General features: G+C 51.2%; 1 protein-coding gene across 1 annotated transcript in view; it reads left to right on the top strand.

The window, feature by feature from the left end:
* The first annotated feature begins 6,099 nt into the window (after window positions 1-6,099).
* SLC13A3 (solute carrier family 13 member 3) overlaps window positions 6,100-13,974 on the top strand; it is a 28,378-nt gene continuing 20,503 nt past the window's right edge. Inside the window, exon 1 of the mRNA XM_062589181.1 lies at window positions 6,100-6,210. Within this exon, the coding sequence (XP_062445165.1) occupies window positions 6,100-6,210 (111 nt within the window). The remainder of the gene's footprint in view (window positions 6,211-13,974) is intronic.

Below are 13,974 nucleotides of genomic sequence, written 5' to 3'. Positions count from 1 at the left end.
CGTGGCTCTAAGAGCAAAGCAGACGAAAAGAGGGAGCAGCCCCTGCAGAAGCCCCCTTCCGTACGGCAGCGTTGCTAATCTCTGTTCGCAGCCTCTGCCAGATGGCTGCCAGATTGCCTGTTCCATCTGGAAGGGAAAACACTGCTGTGAAAAGCAGGGCTGGGGTACGGCAGGCGTCTCGTGTCTGTGGCCTCAGAGGGGAGACGGGGGTGAGGGAGCTTCTTCCCCTCCAACCTGTGTGAAACAGGTGAGCAAACCCCGGGGGAAAACGGCTTGAGCAGAGCGAGGTGGATGAAAGGGCGCCCGGAGCATCAGGCATCACCGGGGGCCGCCGCCGGGCGGCCGCGATGGGGCGGTGGCGCTCGCGCAGCGCTTCCGCCCGGCGGCACCGAGGCCGCGAGTTCGCGCCCGCCCGCCGCCCGCTCGGGCAAGCGTCCTAGCGCGCGGGGCTGCCGGTGCCCCGCGCGCATTCACCCCCTTGCCAGAGGAGCCGCCCTGGGCGAGTGCCCGGCCCCAGCGTGGGGCCCGGGTTCCACCGGCCCAGCGACAGCTTTGCCCGAGCGGGAAGAGGGGGCGGCAGGTCCCCTTTTAGTGTTGGCAGATGATTATTTTTCTCCCCGCTTCCTCGGGCACGGAAGGTGCGCCCACGGCGGGGCCGGAGTGCGCCTGGCGCGGGAACGTGCGGCACTTTGTGCCGGAGGGGCGAGGAAGGAGCCACTTTCCCGGGCTTCGAGAGGCTCCGTGTGCTGGGAGCCTCGTCGGAGAGCTCGCGCGGGGCACGCTGCCCGCGCCGCCCTGCCCGCCGGCAGAGCCGACGTGGGGGCCCCAGCAGCAGCCGGCCGTTTGAAACAGGGCTCCCGAGGCAGGTGGAGAGGCCGCGGAGTGCTGGAGCAGGGCCGCGCGGCGTGAGCGGGTGACCGAGAGCTAACGAGGCCCCTAACGAGGGGGCCCGAGCTCAGCAGACCCGCTGAGGGGAGGCGGCACGCCTGGTCGCGCTGTCCCCCATCTGTACAAACACTTCTCTGACCGTCTCCTGGTGATGCCAGGATTAAGTTTTGTTTACAGAGCACTTTGAGGACATTTGTTTCCAACTCTCGGTGTGTTTATTAAAACGCAGCCTTTGGCTGCTCTCCGCGCGGGCCTGCGGAGCAGCAACAAAGATGATCGACGGCGAGGTTTCAGGACCGGCGCGGTGCTGCGCGGCGAAGCCCGCGGCGGGTCAGCGCCGGCCCTCGCACTGCAAGGCTTCGCTGGGACTCCTGGACTGGCCTCTGCTTTTTCATTTTGCACAGGCATTGTAACAGCTGGTTGGTATTTCCTCCTGGTCAGCCTGATATTTGTGTATAGGTTGATGTAGCGGATGCTGAACAAATGCTACCTGAGGGTGGAGCAACCACAGAAGGTGAATATCCAGCAAAGTGGAAGCTCTCTGGGGGAAAAAAGGAGCTGGACCCAAGAAGGGTTCAGCCTGTGCCCTTTTGCAGCCTGGGTCTTTCCACAAAGGGTTTGTGTGGTGCCTGCTGCGAACACAGTTTCAAGCCACCAATATTCTTTGAGAGTTTGGTTTGACCTTGTGAAAGAAGTGATAACAGTATATTTTGAGGCCAAGTTTAGCTCAGCTGAGTTTAAAGCCAGTCGCACCCTCTTCGGGGCACGGGTGTTAGCATTGCACCTTGCCGTAGCCCCGCGGGACACAGGGAGAGTCAGTGACGCCCTGCCCTGGCTTGCCTGGAGGGGGTATTTCCCCGGCCGTAAAGGTGTGTGGGCCTTTGCACGCACAGAAACACTGCTGCCCATCTCTTAATGGTAGTGAGAATCAGAGGGAACGTGAAACGCCATCACTTAAGTTGTACATAACCACTGGGTGTCTCTCTACCATCGTGCCCAGCACCAGAAAAATCCTAACATCTGGGAAAAATGTTCTTGCAATAGCAAACACTCAGAACTGCTTGCTGGGCAGACAGTTACTCACTTGGCTTGTTTTGACTGCTTAAATATTCCTGCTTTTAAGAACAAATTACTGCCTCAGGGGACCAAATTCAGGCCTGCTGTGAACAGGTTCGTTTCTGGGGACTTTGAGGCACGGCCTGTTCTTGCACCATGCCTGAATTTCACCCAAAATGCAATGAACACCAAATGTGTGCTATGTAAAAGGAATAAAAGGAAAGAGGGAATAACAAATGAAATGGAAATAGTGCAATTTCATTGGAAGAATTTGCATTGTTAGGATTTCAGAGGAATTGCTGGTTATTGATCAAGTTGCCTTTTTTGTTAATTTTGGTGTCTGATCATCATCAGTGATATCTCTTCTGGGGGAGGGGGGAGGAGAACGGGACAGGACAGGACGGGACGGGACTGACTTAGCTCAGGATAATGACTTTGGCATTAGCTTGTGGTTATAATGGTAAATTCTGTTTTGCCCACTGATGCCGTGGGTGCAGAACTGAAATATGGGGAGTTTTGGAGGTGGATGTTGGCTGACTGTAGAGCAATAGGAGTGCTAAGAGAAAAAACAAATGTGGAAGAAAACCTACACTAATATGGCAAGAAGTAGGAATGAAAACATAGTTGCATAATCTGAGTATGCTGTCACCATGACTTTTGGACAGTGTCTTTTCTGTGAGTGCAGTTACTGTGTATATATGTAAAAAAAAAAGTGCATACAAGTTATATGGGTGTAGGTTTTCGGAGTGTGATTTTTTTTCTAGTCTAGGCCTTGATGTTTGCAGGAAATTGATATTTTCCAGTTTTGCAAGATGCAAAACATTGATAACCTTCTGCAGCCCTCCTCTCCCATCAGTGCTGATAGGAAACCAAGTTAGTGCAATAAAAGCATAAAAGCTCATTTGTAGCCCAGAGTTCAGCATGTGAGGGTCACTGCAAACAGATAACGCCTCTCCCTGGCTGCACACAAGCGCTGGGTCCTCCAGTTGTCCCCCTGGGCACCATGCAGCACCTCTTTCTTTTGCGCAAACAGCTTGTGCACAAAGTTACTCTGTAAGGAGGTGCTGGCCCCGCCGCGAGCCCCGCAGAGCGCTCCCGAAGCGCCTTTGCCGGGACCGCTTGTTTTGCAGGGGACGGTGTCTGCCCTGGGGCTGCTCTAAGTATGCGGATGTAGCCACTGGTGGGGTCTTAACCTGCCTAGACCAAATGGCTTGGGGATTGCATCAACTGTCTCAGCTTTCGTACCCACGAGGGAGGGAAGAAATACGAAGCAGCGAATACGGAGGCCAGAAAGGATGGAGGGGAGAGGGGTACAGAGAGGGCGGCTGCGGCTGCTGCGGACACAGAAATGTGGGTGGCAGAGGCTGAGTTTACAAGGAAAAAGGAAATGGGGTGGATTAAATCGTAATTCCCGCTGGAAGCCTTGGGAGGCCGGGGCAGGCACCCGCAGGCAGCCCCGGCACGGCCCGCTCGGCTGAGAGACGCCGCATCCGCAGCCGGCGCGGGCGCTGGGGAGCCGAGCGGGTGCGTGGGGGCACTGGTCGGAGCTGTGGGGCGAAGGGAAAGCGCACCCACTGCCCGCTCCCTCCAGGCTGGCGGAAACCCGCATCGTCGCAGGGAAAGCGTGGACTGTGGCGTGGGTGTCTCACAATATTTTTGAGATTTATCACTGTCCACTTTGCTATTTGGGAAGAGCTGTAATGACGATGCCATCAGCATTTAGTGACAGATGTGGGGACTAACTGCATTGTTATTTTTTTGTGCAAAGTTATAAATGCACCGTTACGGAGAGGGAAGAGACCAGAGGAGAGGCAGCTCCCATCAGGGGCAGAGTCTGTTCCGACAGGAGTACAGTCCAGTTTCTGACACTGATCAGATCACCCCACTTTTGCTCTCTGATTTCTTGTTCTCTCTATGCCAGTGATTCAGTTTTTATAAGCCTTATAAGTTTATGAGCCAACTTTCTCAGTGGGCTCTCTTTTTTTTTTTTCTTTTTCTTTTTTTCCCCCCAGTTCAGTTGACTCTAACTTCACTGACGCCCCAGGAGGAAGCTGCCTGGCGGCAGTAGTTCTCCAGAGGGCTGGTGAGCTGGGAAGAGGGCAGGGCTTCCCTGCCGGATCGGATCGGTGTGTGCTGCACCCCCGGTGCTATGGTGCTCAGCTCACCCAGGTTTTGCATATGCTTTTAGGGCAATCGGAAGATGCTGGTGAAGTACGAAGTCAAGTTGGGGGGTTATTTAGTGTTCCCATTTTTCTCCTCATTGCTCAGCTTCACTTAGCCTCCAATTGCAAGGACCCAGGCAATGCAGAAAATGGAGAGAAAATCCAGCCCATGTGGCTGCCTCCTCCCTCCCTTCTCCCCTTGGCTCTCTTGCTCGACCCAGCGATACAGTGGATCTGCCTCTCGCTGGCCTCCCTGCAGCCAGGTGGAGACTGGTGATCACCAAGATCCTTGCTGGGACCTACCTTGGTGCGATGGAGGGGATCCTGTCCGACCGGCAGCAAAGTCTGCCCGCGGAGCTGCAGCCAGGCAGTGCCTGTGCTGTCTTTTTGACTCATGGTTGAAGCATCCTTAACTTCACGAGGCTGGTCCAAGCCAGATGACGTTAAGGCCAGCCAGGGTATAGTCATATGCTACTCGCCGCCTTTCTTCGGCTCGCACTTGTGCAAGCCAAGGCTTTGCCTCCTGCTTTGCGGCTATTTCCCATGGCCCCATCCCGATCTGCATCACTGGCTTTTCGTTTGCTGGTCTTTGCTGCTGTTTAATGTAAAAAAGTGTTTCATGTGGCACTGCAAACAATTCATCAAACATCTGAGTCGGTGGTTAAACTTGGTTCACAGAAACAACCCCAGCTGCCTTTCTCATGCGTTTGCCTCTTTTATAATATGCATTTGTGTATTATTTCTATTCACTTGGGGAAAAATATAAAAACTAGAACAGATATTTAAACTTCTGGATTTGGGTTGTTGTTTTTTTCTGGCAATCCCTGGTACTCACTGTTTCCTTACATTAGATGTATTGAGCCTGAGTTACCAGCAGAACTCGATGATATTTTACAGCCTGCAGTATCCTGACACTCATGTTGGATGAGCGCTTGTGATGGCAGAGTCCTTGAGTCTGCTTGGAAATGCCTCCACTGCAAAGACATGCAGCTAAAGCGGCTGCGATCAGGAAGATGTGGAAGAGATGAGAAAAGTTGCCTTTGACCCTATCCCGAGGTGGGAGCTGAAGGAAGCACAGAGCTGGTTTTGCTGGAAATGGGGGCACTAGAGCTGGCTATCTCAGTGGAAAGGCAGGTTTTACCCTGCCTGTGCTTTGCGCGTCCTTCCCCTGCGTGCTGCCCGGGTTGCGGTGCCCACCTCGGGGCAGGTGGCCATGGGGAGAAGACACGAGCTCCGGTGAAGACACCATGCGGAACGTTCTCAGCTCCAAATGTTGAAAGATGCTCTTGGCTTGTGGGCTGAAAACCTTCATGCAGGGCCCAGGGCTGCAGGCATTGCGGCAGCGCAACGTTACGCGATGCTTAACGGGGCCGGTCAGTACTGCTGATGAAGCCTTTACGCTTCCTGCCTCCTGGGCCATGATAAAGTCGTTCTGAAGCTAGTTACTATTTTGCATTGGCTTTTAACTTCTTCAGGCAGACAGAACTGGAAATAAAGGCCTTTTTTCCCCAAGACTTTTATCTATTGGGGGGGGGCATACAGCGGATGGGGGGCTGTCAGGTGGGGCATCGTGGTGGGCACAGTGTGGCAGGCAGTGGGTGGCTCAGTGGGGTAGGGGGTGTGGTTGTGGGAGGACGGTATAGCGGAGGGGCGGTGTAGTGAGGGGATGGTATAGAGGGGTGGGGGAGCAGTATAGCGAGGTGGGGGTAGCTTGGCGGGGGGGCGGTGCCGTGGGCAGCTGTGATATAGTGGGGCGCGGTGCAGTGTGGCAGGCAGGGGCGGCATAGCGGGCCGGGGGGGTGCAGCGGGGTGTGCGGCGGCGGGGGGCGGCATAGCGGGCCGGGGGCGGTATAGCGGGGCGGGGCGGCGGGGCGGCGCTCGGTGCCCGGCCGCGTCCCTCCGCCGGCGCGCCCTGCCCCGCGGCATAAAGCGGCGGCCGGGCCGGGCCGGGCCCGGGCCCGGGGCCGGGATCGGGACTGGGATCGGGATCGGGATGGCGGCGCTGGGAGCGCTGGTGAAGAAGGTGTGGAGCGTCCGGCGGTTCCTGGTGCTGCTGTGCGCGCCGCTGGCGCTGCTGCCCGTGCCGCTCAGCCTGCCCGCCAAGGTACCGCGGCGGGGGCACCCACCGAGAGCACCCGCGTGGATCACCCACCCAGGGCATGGACTAGAGAGCGCAGATTGGAGGGTGTGGGTGGGGGGCATCGGGCAGGGACACCCGTGGGGATCACCCGCTGAGGGCATGGGCTGGAGGGTGCAGATTGGAGGGCATGGACATGGGGCATGGGCCAGGGACACCCATGAGGGTTCCCCACCAAGCGCACTGACTGGAGGGCACAGGTTGGAGGACATGGGTGGGGGCATCGGCTGGGGACACTCAAGATCCCCGCACTGAGGGCAACGAATGGAGGGCATGGGCCAGGGAACACCAGCTGGGGTATGGACCTGGGGTATGGACTGGGGGCACAGGCTGAGGATACAGAGATAGATTATGGACTGGGGCCCTCGTGGCCCTATTCCACCAGCCTACAGCTCAGCTACAACTGAGTAGGGCCCTTGCCAGAGCCGCACATGGACCCGCTTGCTGTGCAGCTGTGGTGGCTGAGGGAGTCTCCTGGGCTAGGACCCCTCAGCCTGGCGTGGAGGGGACCACTGGGGCCTGCGGTCTGGCAGAGCTCCACGTCTAGGAACCGCCCTTCTGCAGCCCCCTCGGATTGTGATCGGAGGGGATTACTTTAATTTTTTAGAGGAAAGGGGATCAGAGTAGTAGATAACAAAGTTTATGTTGCTTATGTAGACACTTGCGGAGGTTTGAAGAACTTGGCTTGAACAAAGTGGCACTAAGTAGTACTTTTTCTGTTCATACCTATGGGAGGCTTAGGTGCCATATGGGACTTTTTATTGAAGGAGGTCACATATCAGTTGCTCCGTTTCCCAGCTGGGGAAACTGAGGTCCAGCACAGGGGCATGGCCAAGGTCATCCAGCAAGCTCTTTGCAGAGCTGGGGCAGAAAGCGATTCCTGAGGCTGTGCTCCCATGGTCCAGCAAAGCCACCAACTCCGTGCTGCGCCTTCCCTAGTGAGCGGGAGACTGCCATAGACAGCAGTGCTGGGCACAGTAAGATCAAAGCTGCTGAGATGGAGCCAGCACTATGGTGGGATTCGTGCTAAAGCTGCCTGTGAAATGTGGTGTAGCTGCTCTGCTCCAGGGCATCGCTGCTGTTCATGACAGAAGTGGTGGTCGGCACCTTGCAGGTGTGGGCTCTTGGCAGCCTGGGACCTCTGTTACTGTAGCTGGAGAGGCTTTGTGAGGGAAACGTTTGAGCTGTTCTGTAGACATGGAATTAACTGGTCTCCTGGTGAGCTTTGGGGTTTTGGATGTGTGTTAGGCAGCATATTAAGCAATTTGTCTGTGGCGAGATTTTGGAAAAGGAGGGATTTTTGCACCTGTCTCATACACGCAGCTTTTGCACACTGAGACCATCTGAGTGCTGGGTGGAAGTCCATGTGGCAATAAAGTCACTGGGAAATTTTTTTTCCAATGATTTCAATATGGTTGGGATTTCACTCTAATATTCTGACTCAGATCCATTTGAGAATGACTTTGTTTATAGCAAAAAAAAAAAAAAAAGTGAGGTTCAGTAGTTAGTGATTACAGAATGATTAAGAGGCTGTAAGGACACGAAGGTGGCACTTGCTTCTAGCTGTATTTTTCTTGTCAGGCAAAACCTTTACTTTCAAGATAACATAAATCTCCTGAATTAAAAAAAAATAGAATAATCATTACTTTATTTCATGACATAATATATTAAAAGATATATATATATATATTTGGATTTAATCTCCCTAGTTTCCTCTTTTGCATTATTTGGCTGAGTGCTTTACGGGAATATATTAAATGCTTGCTTGCCTCAAAGAGCAGTAAGCAAATTACTTAGCAGGTGCTTAATACCTTTGTAGATTTGTAAATAGTTCATTATATTAGTTTGTACATTCATTTAGTGTAGTTGAATGAGTGACTTTAATGATTTTTAATGGTATTCCGTTTGACTTTGGCACTTGTAAAATCTTGAGACACAGTCAGAGGGTGAGGAGAGGCTGCGTGCTCGGTGCAAGCCTGTGTGTGAGCTGAGCTCGGAGCTACCCCAAAATGTCATCGCGCAATGATGAGTCAGGAGAATACATCACACGTCAGACTGGCGCTGCGCTGCTCGAAAGCCCTCGCTCTGGGTACCCTTTTGTACTGGTCACTGCACATACTGATACACACAGTATATGGAGACCTGGGTATTCGAGGAGGAGAGTGCCTCTCCTCACGTGCAGGAGAAATGTCTGCTGGTGTAACTACTGTTAGAAAACACCAACTGTGGTTTTCTGATATGGTGCTAGCATGCTCCTTGTGTGCAAACTCAGAGAACTTCAGAGACAGTCTAGTCTGCTCAACAGGTTTTTCTTAAAGAAAAATGTGTGACGCAAAAGCGGGACTTTACAGCTTCCCACAGAAAGTGGAACACTTGCAGCTGAGAGGGTCAAGGACCAGCGAGGCAGCTGCGGCCAGGAACGAGAGGCACCAGCAGAGCTACTGAAGGAAATTGCTGGCTGGCGTGCCTGCTTGCATTAGTGAGTTATTCTTCATTTTCCACAAGCTCTAAATGCATTATAGCTAATAGCAATGAGATTGACTGTTACCTGTACTGTTTGCTGTCAAAACACTGACACTTTGATGATAGCATGACTCTTGTTAACCAGGACAGTGCTTGTGGACTTAAAGCAGATTTGAGCTGCGGTTTCATCAAATTCTCCCAAAGTTTAGCATATGGATGAACCTGCAGCTGTTAGTTACTGTCAGAAAATTGTATCTACTCATGTTCAGAGGTCAATGAATCATCTACAGTTTCAACATTAAATTCTCTTACTTGTGCAGCAAGAAAGGAAACTTGCTGTTGCATCAGCATGGGGTTAACTTCTGAAGTCCAGCGCTGCGCTTCACCCTGCTCTCGGCAGCTCAAGCTGCAGGGGGCTGTGAGGAAATGAAGGGAACAGATTACGTGCTTAGCAGCAATGTAAAAACACAAAGAATGGAAGAGGCGAAGCCTCAGCAGGTGGGAGTCGTGTGTGGTTGGCGTTTGGAAGTTAGCCCAGTGTGTGATGGAAAATGTGTGCCCTCAGCTGTGCTGCTTGAGTTAAATGATTTAGCCAAACACAGGCCTAGAGTCCAGCCTCATGCTGTCCTGGGTAGCCACGTTGCAAGAGCTAGTTCAGATAGCAAACTCCATCTCAAACTGAATTCAACCTACTGGTCCATGACTGATGTTACTCGGAGGCTGGTCCAGAAAGGACACCTGTAGAGAGCAAGCTGGTGGCAGGAGCAGTTCCTTGGTGAGGTGGAGTCATCTTAGCAAGCTCTTTGCTACTAATCTCTCACACACTTGGGAGTATCTTGGAAAATCTGAATTACTCCTCAGGGTGTTAAACTGGTAGACTAAGAAAAGCAGCAAGGCTCAGCCCTTGCTAGTCTCGGGATGAGGTTTCCCTCATGAGAGAACGTTTCTTAGAGGTGTCTCTGCTGTAGTTTCCTGTTCTTGGGATGCTGAAATCTGTTCCCACATCATGTCAGCATTTACTGTCTCAGGAAAATTTCTCTTTTCCAGGAAAAGGGGCTTCGTATTTTGGTCATCGGCCCTGATATCAGCCCCTAAAAGCTTTTCAGTCATCCTTGTCCCCACTGGGATACTCAGCAATTTTAGTCTTGCAAGGGATCAGAGTCATAAAGAGCCATTTGAGCTTTGGCTTTAAGGGCAGCATTTCACTTGGATTTGGAGACCAAGAAATCGTGATCTAAAGTTCGGTTTGATAGATAACAAGAAGTGGGATGTGGCTTCTTGGAAAGGCATGCTTCTTAATGAAACCCTGTGTGCAGTGGGTTTTCCAGTGAACCTGCACTTAGGTGGCCTTTCCCTGGAGACAAAATCCTTTGAGAAAAGTCACATATCAAGTCTGGCCTTGCCTATTGCTGCTGAACTTCAGCATCCCTACCTGCAAGGTACTACGAAAATCCTCAGTGGTTGTAACCCTGCAGCAGTTTTTCTCCAGGCACCCATGCAGAACTTGATGTCCTTACACACGTGGACAGAGTCATGGCAGGCATTGGTGCTGATGTTTCAATGATGCCTCTTGTTTGATGCCCTTTTTAGGTTGCAGCCTTGGAGAAAGAGACTTGCATAAGTGTTTTTTGTCTGTAATCTCATTCCTCTTAAATAGAGAAATGAAATTTCTGCTTTGTGGGCAAGTTTGATTAGACTTTAGGATGTGCTCCCTGTGTTGTAGCTGGAACAGTTGTGTCTGTCACGTAAAAGAGTACAGTGAAATATTCAGTGTGGTGCTGCCTCCCTGCAATCGATTCTTTGCATGAGGATCTGTGTGTCACCTCCCACTCTGGTTGTTGCTGAAATGGTTGAACATTTGACCCATGAGAGGAAGTGCCTGCTTGGGAGAGCTGTGAATGATTGCAAAGAGCTCTGGCAGGGCAGGAGGGGGTTGGAAGAACTGTTCTACTGGAAGGAGCATGGGGGGCACTTTCAATGAGCTGTGCAAAGAGCTTGTTCCAACAGCTCCTAATGAACTCAATGTCTACAGCCTCTTGGCTTGGTAACAGCTGAGGCAGCCAAATCCACTAAAAAGAGCTCTGGGCAGGCAAATAGGGCCCAATGCCTTCAAAAACAGACTTGTCTTCCTGAGTGGGCGTAGACCAATTTAAAGTCAACTTGGAAGTGATGAGTCCTCCTCACTAGAACAAGGAGACTTAAGAATGAAGAAAAATGGCATTGCTTGCATTTGAAAGCAAAGAGCATGGACCACTTCCAAGCTATGTCATTATGGGGGCAATGGGTGATGCAAATGGGGGCCAGTAATGTGGCAGGTGGGGAGCACTGCGTCCCCAGGAAGATAAAGGGGGACGGATCGCCGTGTTGCTCCATGCAGCGTGCAGGAACATGGACAGGCAAAGGAGGAGTCATTAGGAGAACAACCTGGCAGGTGGAATAAGCAACTGCAGCCTGATTACACATCTTGCAGGAAATCCATACCCATGTTACATATGTGCTTGGTGATTTAGACGCCAGTCTCTCAAAACTGAAAGCAGTTTTCAGCCAAAGGAGTTGAGAGGGAGAACTTCAGCAAGGGGAGTGACAGTGGGAAGCTGGGTGACTATGTTTTGCCACATGCACTGGAAGCTTCTGTTTGGAGAGATGACTAACCTGGTGAAGTAACAAGCTGGTGCAGAGGGGAAGTGAAAGCAGAAATACTTTGAGGGAAAAGAGAAGTTGATGAGAATAAATATTAATTGGGACTTGTGAACCACAGAAAACTGAAAAAGGGAGAGGAAAGGACTGAGAAGGAAATCCCTGGGCAGGGTGTTGAGCGTGGTAAGAGATTTTTCAAGTGTTAGGCACAAAAGGAATCTTGAGCTGTGATACTCTGTTCCTAGATGGATAATGCAGAAAAAGCCATTTGCAGTAAGCATTTCTGTCCTGTGCTCTGGAAAGTGCTGGCAGTACAATCCTATAATATGAATATGAAGCTGAATGATAAAGAAATATTTTTATTGTGACAGGAACTAAAGGAAAATTAAAATACTTGCATCTAACCCTGAATGCTTTAAGATCTGCAGGTCTAGACAACTTGCATACAAGAATTTTTAAAGAGCTGCCTGAGGAGCTCTGTGGATCAAAGAACTGGGTGCATTTGCACCTGTCTGGGGGTAGACGCGTATAACTGGGAACAGTGGCTGTAGGTCTTGCCTATCTGGAGTCCCTCTTGGGGAGCAGGTTCCAGAAAAAGGCCTTGAGATGGCAATATGTCATTACCTGAACATAGCTATCCAGACTGGCTATCCTCAGCCAAAAGGGGTAATGTGAATTTTTGTGTATAAACACATGAAATCTCGAGTAAGAGCAAGGAGGGACTCCTAGGTGACTATTTGCTGTAGTTGTAATTGTTGCCAAAACACCCTGCATTCTTATTTCCACAATTCAAAAGAAACTTTGATAAATTGGAGGAGTCTCAGAGAGCAGAATGAGTAAAGGACTGCAAAACAGGCCGCATAGTGAGAGGCTGCAGGAACTTGGCCTATTTCTCAAAGAACAAAAAGGCAAAGAGTGGCTTGTTCATCATCTCGAAGGCACATCACTCGAGAGCAGAGTTTGGGTAGGGGCTGCCCAGCCTAGGGGATGAAGGGAGAGCATTTGATGAGATGCAGACGATGGAAACTAGCGGATTCAGATTACCAAAGCATACTTTTAATAGTGAGGTTAAGGAACCATAGGAGCAGCTTTTTCAGTTGTGATGAATCCACCACAGATTGAGTAAGTTTCTTTTTAAATCAAATGTGGATCTATCTTAAAAAAAAAAAAAAAAAAAAAAGACTCCTGATGCTGAAATAGAGATTTCTTCAAATAAGGAGCCTAACCTCATATAGGATGTTTGATCATCACATTGTGCTGCTTTCACTTTATAGCCAATGAATAGTTGAACTTGTGGGTCAGCTGGTGCCTCCCGGAGGAGGTGTGTGCCTTGGGGTTGAGACCTCTGAGACAGGGACGATTTTCCCTATGGCACCCGTTTTTACCGTAAGTTTCCTATGTGATCTTGATCTTTCTGAGCTTCAGCTGCTGCATTCATAAAGTGGAGAGAATAATTCTGTTTTTCTGCCAATTGCAGAACACATCTAGAACCTCCCATAGAAGTGCTTCCTAAGCTTTGTATTTTTCGTCATATTTCCAGAGCAAAATATCTTGAGCATTCACTGCAGCTCTTAATGCTTGTGCCCTGGTGGGAATGGCCCCTTTTTAGCTGCTCCGCAAATACCCAGTGGGAGCAAAACAAGTCTGCTGGCACGAGTGTTGGTAAACAGGGCTTGCTTTATGTCCAGATTACATAATGTTTGCAGGAGCTGAGCTGGTGGATATTGGATTCAAATGTCCATCTAACTGGAGAATAGACAGTGTGACTAAGGTGGCGGTGGAAACTGAGCTGTGAATTGTGAGTAAGATGCTAAAGGCACTGCTTGCTTTTTTTTTTTTTTTTTTTTATCAAATACTTGTGAATATTACAGATAAGATGTTCCTTCATGACAGTAGTGGGATGGAAGGGCTCGAAAAGCTCTGGTTTCAGGCAAAATGAAGATCTTCTGGAGGTCCCAGAGTGTCCCCTTATGCTTGTGTGCCGCCTCATTTGCTCATTTTGCCGAGGGCATGCAAGGAGAGCCTGCATTTGGGACACGAGGCTGGGGTGGCCACGTGATATGGAAAGGTCATTGGAGGAAAACTGAAGCTGGGCAGGGTGCATTCAGCAGGGCCCAAGGCTGGCGTGGCACCAGGGTGAGTGAAAGCCCTGATGTCCCCTTCCAGCCTGATTGCCCACGGGACGCTTCCCCGCTGAGGCACGCTGCCTGTCTTCCTCCGCCGCTGCTCGGCCGAGCCTCGAGCGTGGAAAATCCCAGGTCTTTCGGCATGATGAAGATGAGCCCTGGGTCTGGCGGGGCAGAGGTCGTCCTGGAGACTCTTGTGCAACAGGAAGGTGAGATGCTGTAGTCCAGAGCTGCAAAGCCCTTCCCGGCAAATCATTAAATGGTTATAAAATTAACCCAATCACAAGACCTATTTTAAAGTTTGTATTTGCTGCCATTTTTCCTCCCCCCCTGAACTTTGATAGGGGCTTATTTTAGAAAAACAAGGCTGCGTGGAGGTGAGGGGAGTCAAAAGGCGCCTGCTACTCGGAGACACAGCAGAGGGATCGTAGGGTAGAGAGTGCGCGGGGGGGACAGTGCTGCATGCAGCAGCGCCCGCAGCCCGGAGCGTGGACGTGGGCAGCTG

This window comes from Rhea pennata, chromosome 16 (assembly GCF_028389875.1).
Source record: "Rhea pennata isolate bPtePen1 chromosome 16, bPtePen1.pri, whole genome shotgun sequence".
Classification (NCBI taxonomy): domain Eukaryota; kingdom Metazoa; phylum Chordata; class Aves; order Rheiformes; family Rheidae; genus Rhea; species Rhea pennata.
The sequence above is the reverse complement of the archived record's forward strand: the minus strand, read 5'-3'. Positions and strand labels throughout refer to the sequence as shown.